This window comes from Marmota flaviventris, chromosome 5 (genome assembly GCF_047511675.1).
Source record: "Marmota flaviventris isolate mMarFla1 chromosome 5, mMarFla1.hap1, whole genome shotgun sequence".
Taxonomy (NCBI): Eukaryota; Metazoa; Chordata; class Mammalia; order Rodentia; family Sciuridae; genus Marmota; species Marmota flaviventris.
In genome coordinates, this window is record NC_092502.1 from 158,455,826 (window position 1) to 158,473,066 (window position 17,241).

General features: G+C 43.6%; 1 protein-coding gene across 2 annotated transcripts in view; it reads left to right on the forward strand.

Annotated features, from left to right (window-relative positions):
• The window catches only part of Sema5a (semaphorin 5A), a 450,631-nt gene that overhangs the window by 392,265 nt on the left and 41,125 nt on the right, over positions 1-17,241 (forward strand). For both annotated transcript variants that reach the window (XM_071612704.1, XM_027943895.3), the window contains exon 16: positions 2,071-2,218. In XM_071612704.1, coding sequence (XP_071468805.1) covers positions 2,071-2,218 — 148 coding nt within the window. The remainder of the gene's footprint in view (positions 1-2,070; positions 2,219-17,241) is intronic.

Genomic DNA, 17,241 nt, shown 5'->3' on the forward strand with positions numbered 1-17,241 from the left:
ACTCCGAGCACCAACACATATGCTAACATTTACTTCTTGGAATACTGTGCTTCAGGTAGACTTCCCAAGGCAGATTCTCCCAGCCTATTGGAGCCTCAGTCTTCCCCCTCAGGCCATGTTCTCCTGATTAGGGGGCTCCCCCCCTGTCCCCAGGCACTTGAGAGTGTCCTCTCCTGAGGGCTCAGCACTGCAACACTGCTTCCTTGAGAGGGAGACCTAGCATTTCCACATCTGAAACCCTGAAAGGATGAGGAGTGGGAACTGTTCAGGTTATTGGCCTCTCTTAAATGTGAATGTTAAAAGAAACTAAACAGACCCTCTGAGGGCCCCTCAGCAGTGACCTCTTCCTGGAAGTGACAGGGCCTCCAGCCTTCAGCAGGGAGGCTGCTGTGGACTCCATTATTGCTGCACCATATCAACTCTACCAAGCCCTGTCTTCCTCCTTCCTCCCCCTTCTTTCCACCACCATGGCACCTGAATATCTTGGACTGTCCCTCATTTGCATTGCTGCCATCCAGATTCCAGGATTGGGTATCTGCACTTCCTGCTGTTGGCCTCCCCTCTCTTTGAAGGTTCAGGCCCCACACTGAAACTTGGAGAGCTCCTCAAACCTCAGGGGTTGCAGGCCACCTGTGTGATTAGTGCCCACCCCACAAGATGACTCTTCACTCTAACTCTGACAGTGCTCTTTTGTCTGCAAAGCTCCATGGGACTTCCTTGGTTTCTTGCAAACCAAGTTTGCATTCTTTCCCTCTATCTGGCAAAGCTAGCTCATTCCGTTGCCTGTCACCTCCCCCTGTTGTCTTTCACCATCACCTTTCTTACCTTGCTCTCTAGTGTCTACATCTCATGACTCCCTGAACACCAGTGGGTGTCCATGTGCCTCATACTATTGGCGGTTTCCACGGGGCCTCGCTTCCTGCTTTATGCTCCAGCCATTCCTGAAGCCTCACATTCTCCATGAAGGGTTCTGGTTTGACAGAAGAACAGTTGACCCTTCTCAACATTCTCTGTAAAGAAACTACATTCCCCAAACTCCTTTCCTTGGTTGCTGGCTACCACTTTCCTACATCTTCTTCTCCAGAAATGCATTTCCTTTGGTGTGTGGCACATTCAGAGTGACAACAGGTTATGGTACAAGTACCCCCGTGTGTTTAGTTGGTGTTTTCCTCTTCTGCCTCTTGTGAGCCCCTATTCATTGAGTTTAAATAGTCCTTTAAATAATCAGAAGTGACTGGGTGAACTAGGCTGTATTCAGAGTGACTTCTTGTTTGGGGTTAGTTTGTTTGTTTGCTCATTTTCCCCAATTCATTTCATGTCCATAGGATTATACAGCAATGTGACCAGTCCTGGAGCTAAAGGGGTTTTGGGGTATTTGGCTAAAAATTGATAAAATGGATGTGTGTGTAGAAGTCTAGAATTGAACCACTGCAAATACAACAAATATGTGTAGAATTGTATACTAACTCATTTAAAATAATCTGTCGTCTTTTAAATAAAAGTCATTTAACAACATTCTGAGAGCCTAAAAATAAATTTAAAAGTGCTATAACCTAAGCAGTAAATGTCATGGGCCTTTGTGCCAAACTCATGCTTTCACTTACCCTAATGAGATGATGCAACTTACTTGATTCAGGAATTAGAAATGAATCCAAATAAAGCTCTGCTGGGTTTGTGTTCTTAACCTACTTTATCTTCCGATGTTTGTGTTTAGAAGATAATTGCCCTGCCTAGCTAGTTTCTCTTTGCTCTTATTTTGGGGTGTCTATTTGAAGAGTTTTGTTTTGTCTTGTTTCTCCTCTAATTGGCCGCACAGGAAGATCCATCCTGCATTGTGAGTTGAGCATTTTCTTCATTGTCTGCTGTGCATTCCATTGTCTGTGCACACAGCATGGCCAGCACCACATCTGCCTCCTGTCATGTGCAACCACTGCAAATACAGCAAGCCCCTCCACGCAGAGCATGCCCATGTGCGCAGCCTCTGGTGCAGGGATGGAGAGTGGGAAGCTCAGTTGTCTCGTGCGGCACTTAACAATTTCCTTTTCCTCTTGGATTCCTTCCCTATTACAGATACTGCAATGAGCATTTGCTATGTCCACCGCACATGTTCTGGACAGGCTGGGGTCCTTGGGAACGGTGCACAGCCCAGTGTGGTGGTGGCATTCAAGCTCGCCGCAGGACCTGTGAGAATGGGCCCGATTGTGCAGGCTGCAACGTGGTGAGTAGTCTCCTCATGCCCAGCCTGCAACCCAGAGTTGGGCATCCAGACTCGGTACCAGCTCAGCACTCTGCACACACTGGATGCTTTACACTTATTTGACATACTGTAAGCACTAGATGGTCTGTACATGTCAAGCGTCTGCACACATGAGGTATCCTGCAAACTCTTTATGCTCTGCAGGCACAAAATGCTTTACGTACACTACGTGTCTAGATACTGCACGTCTGCAGGCACTTGGTGCTCTTCCACAGCAGAGCTCCTGCCAACATTGACTCTCGGCAGATGCCATATGTTCCCCGAGCATTCGATGTTCCATAAACACAACATGTCCAGGCACCAGATGCTCTGTATACATTAAATGGTGTGAGTTGTGAAATTTTCTCTGGCTAATGGAACTGACCCAAGGAAGTGCAGGAAAGTAGAGTACTTGGATTAAGTATGCACACATGGGATGAACTGCCCCGGGAGTGTTGCCTTTGTGAGTCCTGAACTAGCACATACGCTTCAGCATTTGACTCCAGTCCTTCCATTTGGTCTAGCACACTGGATGATGCCCGCGAGTGAGGCTCACACCCAGCATAGGACGCAGGACAAACCTCACTTCCTGGGGACAGAGACACAGTGGAGCCAATGTCAGAGCATGTTGGTGTCAATTCTGAGGGAATAGAAGGCAACTTATGGTTTTATTTTTCTTCTGCCTTAGGAGGTCATATTTCTTTTAACACTTTAAACAGTCCAATAAAATTCTGCTTTTGCAAGCTCCTTTCAAAAGGCCCATTGTTGCTGGCCCTGCTTCTTTGTTCAGGATGACTGAGCATGGATCCTGCAGGGTGCTCACCTGGCTCACCCTCCCTGGGGCTGCCCCAGTGTGCAGGAGAGATGTGGCCAGTGCTTGGGGGAGAGGCTATGCAGGGGGGGCCTGACTCTGCCTGCTGCCCTCTGACCTTTCCTGTTGGTCTTCCATCCATGCCCCAGTCTGTGAGGCTGAGAAGGTCTTTGTGCTGCTGTGAAGCCTGCTGCTGTGAGCTGCAAACCCACACACTGCAGGGGCCCAGGGGACTTCAGAGAAGGGGAGAGGCTATGGGGTGCTGCATGGGTCTTGCAGCAGACTGAAGGAGGCTTTTTGGATTGGACTTTGTCATTCCATTTTCTTCCCTTCATGTCGTCAAAGTTATTGTAGTGATTCTAATCAGATCTATCACTGCTCACAGAGACAGGTCTTCCCAGATGCCTCTGAACTAACCATAGACCAGGAAAAATCTCACTGTACACTGTGTATGAGAAAATGTTAATTCTTAGACCAACATATAGATAAATATTTCAAATACCAAAATTCAGAATTATTTATTATAACGTCAACGGTGTCATCTCTCTGCTTAGCCGTCTCCTTGGCTCCTGATCCCTCTGTGTCTGAGTGCAGGGTCTTCAGTTCCACATCAAGATTTTTCTCAACCAGCTGGGATTTTGGCTCAGCAGTAGAGTGCGTGCCTAGCATGTGCGAGGCCCTGGGTTTGATCTTCAGCACCACATAAAAAAAATAAATAAATAAAATAAGGGTATTATGTTCACCTACAACTAAAAAATAGATATTAACCAATAAATAAATAAATAAATAAAAATAAAAAGGATTTTTCTCACCTGCGGGAAACCAAGGCAGGGATAGCGTGAGATGATCTTGCACCTTAGATTCTAAGCACTTTTCTGCCTAAAGAATGAGAAAATAGTGCATATCTTTCACTTTCTTGCTGTGAATTAACTTCAATAGTTATATTCAAAACTGATTCATGAAATAAAAATATATTAAGGAAGAGTATAGCATATCTCTTATGAACTTACTAGGATGTGTGTGTGTGTGTATGTCTGTGATACATCTGTTCATAAATATAAAAATTGGAGGTCTTCCAAAGTGTCAATGTATTTGTTGCTTTATTTGCTACAGTATTATGGTTTATAAAACAAATGTAACCTTGGCTTCCAAATCCAGAAAAATATAACTCAGAATTCCCTCCAAGGATAGCAGATGTGTTTGAGCAGAATAAAGACAGTGCCAAATACAGCAAAAATAATTTGAAGAGAGAAACAGACGTGGCGTTGCCAGCACAATATTAATACACATATTTTACTGAAATACCAGGCAAAGCATAAAGCAGTTGAACAAAAATCTATAATTTAAGTTATGAACAGGAAACATAGGATAGATGTTTATTTCCTTGATACAAAAGAACCAGAAAGTTCAAGAAGAAAGATGTTACAATCAGTATACACTGTCAGAAGGAACTCTCTGAAGGTTAATCAGAGCAGATAAGTGCCATCAAATGCATTTCTGTCAAATAATGGCATTGTGGATAAATTTAGGAGCAAGTGAAATCCGGCAAGTGGAAGTTTAAATATGTTGTGATATATGAAAATCACCACGATGTGACCCATTCCTCACTGTTGTGTAGTTCATGAGCCCACGGGTCTGTTTTTCCAAGTGAGAAAATGGAGACCCATGGACCAGTATTAGGTGTCTGAAGCCAATTGCCAGAGGAGCAACACCCCAGGCCAGGCTCTTCACTTCATAGTGAATCCAATCAATCCTAAAGATATCCAGGTGCTGTGGGCCCTCCTTAAATATAGCAGCAAGAACAGTGAGACCATAGGCCGAAGTTCAGACCGGCACCCACAACATGAGACCCCTAAAAGTCTAGAACAGGAGCATTGTGCATTTATCTCTTGTTTCCTACATTTCTAAAAAGGCTGGGTTGACTTTGCTGCAGGCCACTAATATATGAACTAGTTCAATTTTAAAGGACCTCAGTAGTCAAACAAAAATTATTTTAGGTCCATGCAATATACATTTTTAAGAGTTACGACCTGCATACGGCTTCTTCTGCCTGGTCATCCTGCTCTTGTTCAGAATGACAGTTCAGAACCAAAGTTCAGGATTTTCCTACAAGTCACTTTTGCTTTTTTTTTTTTTTTTTCAGTATTTTCAAAAGTAGTAGTTAAATTCTTCTAAATTTGGCAATATTTTGAAAGACACGGTAAGCAAGTTTTGTTACTTAAAAGAAATTTTATCTTGACTTTTGACAATCGTAATTTTTTTTTATAAGAATGATAATCTAATTTTGTAAATATGTCTTTACAGACTTTATCACATATTTTCTGAGCTTCCTGGTGTTATACTCTCTCAGACTTTGGTAGTTTTGTTGTTGCTGGGACAGTGTTAGTCAATTCCTTGTGTATGACTGTATCGGGGAGCAGCTTATTGAGTGCTACATGGACAATTGTTACCCTTAGTTTTAAGAAAAACCCATATCTCTTCTTTCTAGTTTGCTGAAATAATCCTCAGTTCCTCCATTTAAATTTTAGTGCTGCAATGTCTTAGTGTTATCTACTTTTACTCCAATGGGTGAACTGGCACTGCCTTTTGCCATAAAATAGAAAGGCGACCTGGGAGACTGACATTTATTTTTTACAAGTGAGTAGCAGTTTTAAACTTGGCTGCTTGTGTGTGTGTGTCATGGTTGGTGCAGGAATGTGGGTCTTACCTCTCCTTTAAAACCCTCTGTGGAAAGCCTCCACAACTGTCTATGGCACTGTTAGGAGGTGGTGGGGTCTGTAAGAGGTGGGGCTAAGTGCAGGGAAGCTGGATCACTGGGGAATGACCTCTGGGGCTATTGGATGCTGCCCCTCCCTTCCTCTCCTCTCTACCATGTGTTCCCTGCTCTGACCTGCAGCTCACCATATGCCTAAAAGCAAAAGGACCATCCAGTCATGGACTAGAACCTCCAAAACTGTGAGCCACAGCAAACCTTTCCTCTTCCTAAGGTGGTTATCTCAGGTGTCAGCAAAGTTAGGTTCCTGTGTTTACTCATTTTCAACAATGGCTTCCTGGAAATCCATAGTCCTGCCTTGGAGGATGGGTGGGTTTCCACAAGGAAGAACACAGAAAGTCTTCTCATACATGCATTGTGACTCCAACATTTGCTCTACTGCAGACTAGGCCATTGCCAGTTTAAATTAACTTTGATGCATTGGTTAATGTGCTGTTATCACGCTGTGGGCCTGGATCCTTTTCCAAATCTTTGCTTGATACCCTTAACAATATGACTAAAACCTCACTCACCAATATGGACCCTGTTGTCTGGGCTGTTCTCAAGGGACACAGATGGATGTGTTTGGAAGCTTTTCTTACTTTAATGAGCCAATGGCCTTTCTAATTTACATACAACAAATTTTATCCATGGTTTATGAAAATACCATGTTATAATACAAAAAAGGCAATTTTCTTAAATAAAATTTGATAAATATGATCAAATAGTTTAATTCCATTGAAAATGTTCAGAATTTGTGTAGAAAATTAGTATTCTTTGTTGCCATTATCATCATCAGCCATTGAAATAGCTTAGTGATAGGCTTTGTTTAAAGCACTTCTTGGGGATGTATTATTGATTCCAACGACCCAGTGGTATGGCATTATGAGTAACTGCCATCTAGATGAGGAAACTTGGCCTGAACAGGCAGATGACTCAGCTCCTGCTGCGCACAGTCAGACTCCAGGCCAGCCATTCTTGGTGAAGGTCTATGTTTTCTCCACTCCATGGCCTCATCAAACATTTGAAGATTAATCAAAAAGGAAAAAGATTACAAGTTTCCTAATGTTAACCTAAACACCAAAATAATTACAAATTTGGTTTTACCCAGCTAAATGTGATACATAGTAAATTTGATAAAATGAATAATTTTAATTAAAATCTGAAAAAAGTTAGTCATTTATTAAGGATGACAGCCATGGGTGGTGGGTTCAGGATGGTCTAGAGAAGTGAAAGATCCTTGGGGAAGTCCCTGATACCCAGATGCACCTGAGAAAGGGTGCCCGCACTGACTTTTCTCCTCCAAAGCCACTATGTATAATCTGGCAGGTAGGGGACTGCATGATTCCTCAGGGAGGGCACTGATCATTTTTCAGAGATGATGTGGATAAACAGTGCCCCCTGAGTGTCACCCCAGCCCTGGTGTGAGTGCATGAAAACCCAGTGAGTTCTTCAAAACCCCAGAAACCCCAAAACCCCTTCTCCCTTCTTTTCAGACCCCAGGTTTCATTGTGGGGGTAGTTGCTGAGATGGGTGAGTTTTACATCTTGGCTGGAGCTCTGTTTAAAATAAGAGTTGAGACAAGGGCTTAGAGCAGGTGGATTATTTGGGAGATGAATCTATCATAGTGGATGAGACTAGGGAGAATGGTGGGGTAAGGAGGAAAGACAAGAAAGCCCCTGTTCCTTATCAATGCCACTTCTGTGGGCAGCAGGGCTGATTCCCTGCTGAGACCAGAACCCTGCTGATGCCTTTTAAAAGTGCCTGACCTTTATGACTCCTCTTGAGTGAGGGATGCTCCCAGGCTGCACCCTCGAATACCAGCTCTCTCCAGGGGCTTCAGAACATGAAAAGCCACCTGTGCTCCAAGAGGACACTGCTGGTGGAGAGCTGCCTACCACTTACTGCAGCTGGGACCACCAGGTGGAGGGGGTCTCAATGCACTTGTTGTATCTGGTTTCATGAGAATGAATCCTGACCATAGTAGGAAAGATCAATAGTTGAAATCAAGTGTTGCTGTCCCTCCTGCCTTGCAGGGTTCCACCTGCCCATAAAATCTTTCCAGCCATCATTTACAGGTAAATGGATGGCATTTTAGAAGATAATGCTAAGTGAAGTTAGCCAATCCTCCCAAAACAAATACCAAATGTTTTCTCTGATATAAGGAGGCTGACTCATAGTGGGGTAGGGAGGGAGAGCATGGGAGGAACAGATAGGGAAGAGGGGTGGGAGGGAAAGAGAGCGGGCAGGGGATTAGCAATGAAAGTGGAATATGATGGACATCATTATCCAAAGTACATGTATGAAGACACAAATTGGTGTCAATATACTTTATATACAACCTGAGATATGAAAAATTGTGCTATATCTGTGTTATAAGAATTGTAATGCATTCCGCTGTCATTTGTTTTAAAAAAAATCAATAAAGAGAAAAAAAATCTTTCCAGCCATCAAATAGCTATGGATACTTAATATTGAGTCAGGTTACACTTTGTTTTCTGGGAGGCAATTTTGTTCAGCAGAGTAATTCTCCACTGTGTGAATCAGTTCTTTGCCTTGGACATGTGAAGGAAAAGCTCCCTAGATTCCTGGGAGAGTCGCTGAATGGCAAGCTCCTTTCTTGCTCTGAGAATGTTTGCCAGGAAGTGAAACTGGAGTTGGTGCCCAGTATCGGGCAACCGGAGGGGTCACCAGGTCAGGGAAGAGGGAGACAGCTGCAGAACTGGGAGGCAGAGAGCCACCATTGCTAGAGACAGGCTGATGTGTGAGATCAACAGCTTTCCGTGACTTTAGCTCCAGTGAGTCAAAATGATTTTAACTGCTTTCTCCTTCCCTTCCTCTTTATGGAATTTGCCTCCAAATATCATTTAAGAACTGACATGATAATCATGTTCGCCCTTCACAATCACTATATCTGATGGAGATGATCTAAGGATTTTCACATGATCTGATACCAGGAAAGCTAAACAGATGGACTTGACCTTCAGAAAGAAGGTCACAGGAGGAACTGTCTCACTGCCCTGTGATTGCAAAATGCATTCACTTGTATTTGCAAATATTCTTCTCCTGGGGAAATGATTGATTTCCCTAGCTGAAACTTGATATTACATCTTCATAAGCATGCGAATGCAAATTTTGCTTTCTTTTGTTATGAAATAGCTCAGTGAAGAGCTTGCAAATATGAAAGATTGTCCCAGTAAAACTGCCACATTTTGTTAAAAGAGGCTTGAGCATTTTGAAAAAGTTAATTTCGGTATGCAAAATTGAGTGGTAAGGCGGATGGCCACGAAAATATAAGTTTTCTAAAATTTAGCAAAGTTTGGCAATCAAGGTTAAGAATGATGCATGATGCAGATTCAGAGAAAAGAAAAATGATGGATTATAGGAATTAATCCGTCAAAAGTCTGCCTTTAGGACATATAAATAATCATTCACAATCTCTGGAAATTGCAATTGGTATACAGATCTGGAATATTTCACAGAAACGTTTTATTTATAGCATTGCAAGGGTCTGTTGCACAGATTTCTTTAACTTTACAGAAGAACTGTTTCTTCTTATTATTATAATAATTCAAATACAGTGATTACAAATTAATTGAAAGGAGAAGTTACATGAAGAGCAGTTTCAGCTACAAAAGAGACTTAAGTCACACACACACACACTTTTCCTATATAGTTTTTCCAATCGATTGGTACCAATCCTTAATGCCTCACATTAAAACACATGAAATTTACTTACAGAAGCACAACAGTATTTCCACTGAGTGGCTTTGAGTTTACAAGTCTTTTGTAGGTCTAGTCCACAGAACAAGTGGATTGTCTTAAAGGCATAACAAATAGAGTGCTTAGCCAAAGTTAACTCAAGTGTCTTTTTTTTAAAAAAGCATGATATTTCAGGGTTAAAAATGAGCAATTAAGCATGGCTTTCTAAATTTAAAGTCTTAATAGAAGTGCCTTTAAAAACAGTCAGAGGTTATTATTCTCCAAGTGCATCTTCAGTTTTTGATTGTAACTCTACTGACAGTTTGGGGCTAAGCATGGAGAGAATCCATTGAGAACACTTATTGGGTCTATTAGTCAATTTCTTATCCCCTCCAAATTGGCTCTCATTTTTGGTCAATATCTCGTAGCTCACCTTATTTACTAGTCCTACCAGGTACTTGTCACTGTAATTAAGCAATTGCTCTTGGAGTAGCGGTTCTTCACATTTCCAAAAGACATCAGCTATCCAGCCAACTTCAGCTGGGAGTGCAGGGCTCTGGTGTTCCTCTTACCTGCAGCAGAGGGCATCCTGCTGAGGTGTGCAGTTTGCAGCATTAAGGGTGAGCTTTTGCATTCATTTGCACTGAGTTGCACCTTTGGGTAGTTCACTTTCCCTTCCAGGTTTTAGAAACTCTATTTCAGTCCAGGCTGTTGCTACATACAGCGACCCTGGTTTCAGGGGGTGTGTTCATGCCTTACAGCAGCCTGGAACGTGACTGCAGGGGAGCAACCTTCTCCCCACCATACTGTGTGGAGACATCCAAGGGAGCCCTTCCACATTCCCATTCTCATACCCAGTCTGAGCCCTGAGGCCCCACGTTGGTATTCAGTCTTCTCAATGGACATATGGAAAGGTGCAGGCAAGCAAAGCTGTGACCCACCGCAGCTTCAACATTGCCTCCGCAGACTCATTCTGAAAACCCTTTCTAAAAGAATGCAAACTGTCAATCAAACAAAAACCTGCAGGGACAGCCCTCTGATGAGAAGACTTAATCATCAGTCAGGTGACTCTGCTGTTTGTCCTGTGATCTTTACTTATTTTACTCTGGTTGAAAGACATGCAGCCCTAAGGGTCTCAATAGAGTTGCCTGAACTCTCACTTGCATACCCAGAATCCAAGCATTTTGCTTTTGTTTCCAATTTCATTATCATTAATTTAATAAATATTAAGCCTTTTACACCTTGGTGGGCCCTGGGGAGATCTGGGTGAATAAGAGATGTACAGTGTCTTCCATAACACTGAGGCAGGAGCCTTCTGTGTGAGGCTCAGACCTGCAGGTCTGGATCCCGCTTGGCTTGTGACAGTGCTTTGGTGTGTCAGTACTGTGTTCACACCACACTTCAACACGGATTGCCAATGACCAAGAGTGGGTGTGCTGTGAAATAGTCCATGTGTGTGCAAAGGCAACTGGAGGGCTTGAAAATAAGTTTTAATCACATTACACTTGTTTTTTGGGTTTGGCTCATGGCAGGCCATTCTTTTATTGAAGTAACATGAATGTTTAATTGTATCAACAATATGTTTTAATTTGTGTTTTGCTTAAGATTCGCATTTTCCCCTTTTTAAATTATTTCATCTGAGTGCCTCCAGTGGTATTATTGAACATGTATAATTTCAGTTGTTAAAAGAATTCACATACATAATAATTTTCAAAGCAACTTATAATTAACTAAAGAAGGAAGCAACAGATGTTGGAGCATGAAAAAATGTTTTAAAATACTGAATATTTTTCACAGATGCTGTGGCTTCTTTCTTCCCAAGTGCATTACTTTAATAATCCTAAAACTTTCTAAGAACCAGAACCCAGCTCTGGAGATTTTCATATGAATATGAGAGAAAATACAAGCAACTACTGCTACATTTAGATTTTTTCATTAATATTTTTAAATTTGAATCAAGCTTATATTTAGAAATCTTCAGAATTTGGCAGCTAAAATAAGCATGTTAAACTGCTTCTCCCTGTGGTCCAGTGACATGTCACCATAACTAATGTGACATTCTTTGAAGAGTTGCCTCTTTATTTCACTCCGCAGCAAGTTTCCCCCCCTAGACATATTTGACTTGAAGAATCTCATGAGGTTCTGCTTTGAAAGAAAGGGTTGCACGGTTGTAATAAAGACCCTTGGAAATCGAATTGGCTTATATGGTGTCACGTTCTTGTCTTATTTTATCAGTTACACCACGTGGGAAAGGAGCAATCCACATACTGTCACTTGGCATCTCGCTTCTGTTAGTGAGAGACATGTTCCACATCTGCTCCATCCTCCCCAATCCCATGAAATCGCCCAGTTTGAGACAATTAGGAAGCAGTGTGCAAAGGAATGCCGGTGTCACCATGTGGGAGAGAGCGATGGCAGAGGCTGAAAGAACAAAGCTCTGGCCTATCCACTCACTGGGCTCTGCACAGGGACCCACAAGCAGATGAACCATACGATGTTCCAGCTTAAAAGAGAGGGAGGCAAAAATAGCAGGGCAAACAGATGGAATCCAGACATCCAAGGGAGCCCATCCACATTCCCAGGCCATTTTCATTATGAAACTGATTGAATGGATTTCTTTCTCTTGTCTTCTCGAAACTGCAAAGAGCTTTAGTGATAAGCTGCTGAAGTCTGAAAATGCAGAGGAAAGGCACTCTGCCTGTACGGCACCTTCTTTGAGAACTGATTTCCCTAATGCTTGGTGTGATCTCACAGGACATTGTTCATTTCTAAACAGTTCTACATATGGAAGGTAAGGACGTTCTCCGTGACCTCAATGGCTGACCCATGGCTGTTGTCCTGTGCTTTGCAGAATTTTCAGATCATTCATCTGAGTATTTAGTTAACCACCGATGTTGAGTATTCACCATGTACAAAGGATGGGTCCTTTGGGAGCTCTGCAGGTGGAGACAGCAACATTCCTTCCCTCAAGGAGGTCACCTTCTAACTTAAGAGAAAAGATACAATTCAATGACTAGATAACAAAGGAGAAGTGGAAAAGGCAATAGGAAAGCTAGGAGAGGACATGGGTGACCGGGAGGGAGAGGTCACCTCTGGCTGGAGAGCCCAGGGCCCGTGAGGGTGTGGAGAAAGGAGTGGAGTGCACCATGGGAGGATAGTTGAAGGCTGCAGACTGCCAGAGAGGGGTCCACTCGGGAGGGTACCACCGGTGAGCCTGAGCAAGCTCAAAGGAACGTGGCAGGACCCAGTGGCTGGCGGGCCGCATGCCATCTGCTCTCCCGGGCTCGCTCTTGCCCTTCTTAGGATCCCACTTCCACAGCCTCAGTCCATTAATGATTTCAACAAATACAAGCTACATCACATTTTGAATTATTTTCCTTTACAGTCAGGAAAGTTGTGTTGCTTTTCCTACCTAAAAGAGATAGCTAATTGTATGTGCATACAGAATGCTGTGCGGGCAACGTGTGTGCACATGTGTAGACGTGCGACTTTGCTGCGGTCATCCCTTCGACTTCAGACACTGCTTCTGTTTTGTCACCATTTACCTACCTCAGTGCTCCTGAACTTGGGGCACCAGGTTTCGGGCTGATACAGCTCCCAAACATGTTATGCACCCTTCAACTGAGTCCTGTTTCAAGGAGGCTGGCTCAATCACTTTGCTATTAGGCAAACCAACTGTTCTTAAACTTTAATACCAAATAATTGACATTTTGAGATTTCAATTCAGGAACAGTATTTTATTGACTACTGCTTTCTTAACACCCAGCAGAGTATAGGATATTGAGTAAGCAAACCTAATTATTAAATTTGCATATTAATTTGAGAGACAATGATAATTTGGGAAACATCCTCACCACCTTTTTGAATAAAGTTGGCAGATGTAGTGTATCAAGCTGCTCTTGCAGGCCCTTGGTGGCTTCCTACAGTGTCTCCCAGCAGAATGTACCTGTGGCTGGTGTTCCCTCTCAGATTCTTCACACCCACATGGAGCTGTCTTTACTTCACACTTAATTCTTCTTCCCATACTATTTGCTTATGAGCATTTCATTTCTTGTTCATATTCTTAAATTATTTCAAATTCTTTCTAATAAGCTTCACAAGTCTGCTCTAAATGGTACAAATCTAGCACTGAAAACCAGTATGCTTGCAGAATCGTGTATGGAGTTCATTACCATTGGTTTTGGTGTCCTTTCACGACCTTATCAGGTACCCATGGTACTAATGGAGAACACCTAATTGGAAAAGAAAATCTAAATTTTATAGTGGCACAAATTCCAATATTTGAACTTCTCTTTGCAAATAATATTTTAAATATACTGACCCTGGGCTATTTCCACAGCATCACCCCTGTGTTCACCAGACGTTGTGTTCTTTGCCTTGGTGAGCTCTGTGCCTGCCAGGCAACTCCAGCCCTGCCCAGTTCCTCAACAGACAAGTCTTGAACATCCTTGAGCCTGAGACCCTAATCTGGCTGAGTCACCCTGGAGAGAGCCAAAGACCAAATCCTGCAGATGCTGGTAGAAGGGTCACAGCTGAGCACAGACTATACCTGTTGTGGGATGGGAAGAGTCAAGCCAGTAACTTCAAACTGCTGTGCTTGAGGTGGGCTTCTCTGAGTATTGGGGTATGCGTCAGTCTGCTTGGTATTACTGTGACCAAAATACTTAGCAAATGCAGCTTAGAGGAGGAAAAGTTTATTTTGGCTCCTGGTCTCAGAGGTTTGGTCTGTGGTCAGCTGACTCCGTTTCTCTGGGCCCAAAGTGAAGTAGAGCATCAGTGGAACATCCCGGCAGAAGGGTTTGGTGGAGGAATGCTACTCCATTTATGGTGGCCAAGAAGCAGAGAGGCAGGTGGGGTATAGCCTCAGGGGAGATACAGCCTTCCAGGGCACACCCCCAGGGACCCAGCTCCTCCAGCCACACCCCCTCTGCCTACAGTTACCACCCAGTTAATCCATTCCAACTCAGGTGGACTGATTAGGTCACAGCTCTCATAATTTAACATTTTACCTCTGAACATTGCTGCATTAACACAGGAGCCTTTGGTGACATATCCAAACCATAATAGTGTACTGAGACTTCAGAAGGCTGGTGCTCCCCAGAACTTTCCATGCAAATGCTGTTGCCCATTCATTTGCTCTCACTAAAAGAGCTGGCCCTGGGTTGGCTGGAGCTTTGGTGTTTCCCTTGGAGGAAATGAGGCTGGCTTTCCTCTGCCCTGAGGGCTGTGCAGGTGCCCCTCTGTGTCCACTAAGCCCCCCTTGTGGTGTAGTCCACCCGACCAGTGTCGGTCTCTGTGGCTCCGGTACTTTAATATGTTTTCCCATGCACTGTGAATCTGATTGAGACTCACCTGTGGGTGTTTTAGATAGAATTCAACAAATGGGTCCTTAAACTGGAAATATAAACACCTCTGACAAGTTGGAATTGGTATTAAGTTTTGTAAACGACAATTCCTGGGGCTGTCAAAGAGATGTAATTGCACACGTGCTCTTGGAAGGGATCTGGCCCCTCCTTCCCTCTGTGCATATCTGACGCGGTCCTTGCAGGGCCCCTCTTCCTCTCGGTTGCCGGTCATTGCCAGCTCAGATTGGAGTCAGGTTATTCTCAGATGTACCCCAGGGGTCATAGAACAGCCAGAGAAATCCAGGCAAGGGAAACTCTTTTGCATTGTGATATAAGTTTGGTTAATTTGTGAAACTCTGGCAATTGCCTTTGACTTTTACCTGAACCCCCCCCCCCTACCCTGCCAAGAGAAAAGTAAGCAGTACACATTCTAACCTTTTCCTAAGTAGACACTGTTCCTTATTCCTTGACAGAATTTGGACCTTCCCTTTTGTTGCTTTGGCGGTGCTGTTTGAGTAGGAGAGTCCTGAGAGAGTGTGACTGTGAGCTTATTTTCAGTTTATGGGGTTTTGCCTCTTTTATTGAATGGGAATTGAATTAACTTCTAGTATAAGTATTTAAAGTAGAAAAAAAAAAAAGCTAAGCTTTCCACACAACCATTTACAACAGGATAGTCTTACAGAAGGAAGTTTTACAGGCCTGGCTCTCTGCAGGCATTTTATTTACATCTCAGTGGAGGACAGACGTTTACTTGGCAGAGTCCGGAATCATAAATTATGTCCTCATAACTGTATCAGGGTCAAGTCACTGGTGATCCTCAAGTTAGAGGAAGCTGGGGGAGGCCGGGCTTTCTCGTGTTCTCCCCTGGCACCTTGGTGATACCTCATGGAGACTGGCGTGAGACTCCGGGACCCAGTGGAGGGGCCTCTCCGTGGCTCACCTCTGCATCCAGAGCACTTCCAAAGCCTGCACAGAGTAGCTGCTCAGAGAGGAGTGTGTGAGGCACTGGAGGACATGCATTTGCTAGGGCCAGCTGCTCAGATCAGTGGTCTCTCAGAGTCCCCAGGCAGCTATGTTATGTGTACACAGACATGCAGAGAAGAGAGCTTTCAACACTTGAGGTTGTATTTGTATATCTCCCTCACTTAAATTTGTGGGGCCTTTTCTTGTGACCACCTCTTGGAATAGGGGAAAGGCATTAAAAGTTATAGAGCTAGTGGTGCTGACCAGTAGAGGTGGCAGCAGGATTCTGAGAACAGACAGCAAAGGAAATTTACTTTAAATCAGGTTCACCCAGGTGCGAACAAGTAGATTTACTTTTCACTTATATTCACGTTTCATATCACAATACGTTTACAGTAACCAAATAGAGAACATTGTGAATAATACATTTATATTAGTAAGACTAAGGGAAATGATGCTGTGGTTATTTCAATAACTATAGAATAAACATTTGATAGAATTTGGCACTCATTTGTAATAGCTTAAAAAGTACTCAACAGAATGAATGGAGTTCCTATAATCTTACCAAAGATACCTCTTGCAAGCATTGTCATGTTTTGTGGTGAAACATTAGAAGGTTTTCTATTAAAGTCAGGAAAGAATCAAAGATTTCTGCCAGCACTGCCAACGCTCAGTACTGTCCTTGAGTTTACAACCCATTCAAAGCAACAAGCAAATAGGAGTGGTGAGATCAGGACGGGGACCACCCAACCCAAGGTTCCTTCCTGTTCTCTTTCTTGTGTCTGAGAGGTCAGGGACTACTAGACAAGGACTCTTTAAACACCCTGTGACATTATCTTGCTGCTGTCTTTGGTGAATTGGGCCAGGCCGAGCACCTGCTGGTGGCAATGGGGGGGATCCTTAATTGGATGGGCTCCTAGATCCCTTCCCACTTCAACCCTGAGAGCTTCATCTGTATCTCTTTTAGTGTTTTTTTGATTGGAGAGCTGTTCAGTATTCTTAAAGACTTGGGGCATTGTTGAGGAGAAGCCAGCAAGAATCCTGAGGGATAGCAACGTGCTTTCCGATACCTGGGCCACATTTGTGCCGTGTCTAAGGAAGTGCTGCAGGGCTGGGTCTGGCCAAGGGCCTGCTGTGTGAGGGACAGCAGGTGTCCAGCACTGTTCCAGAAAGACCCAGAGGAATGGGTTGCAGCTGCCTTCAGGGATGTTACCGTAAGGGAGACCCTTGTGCAGACAATCCTGTGGTGGCCTCTCTCAGTTGTTCTTGTGGGGGACAGTGGCAGCATGCAGGAGGAAGCAACGTTTTCATGTAAATTTAGGAGAGTCACATTTATGGCAGAGGCAACAGGTTTAGTTGAGGCTAGAAGCCATGGCCCGTGTCTGTGGTCTTGAAGCAGGGCCACATGAACAGTGTGCTGGTCAAGGCGGTG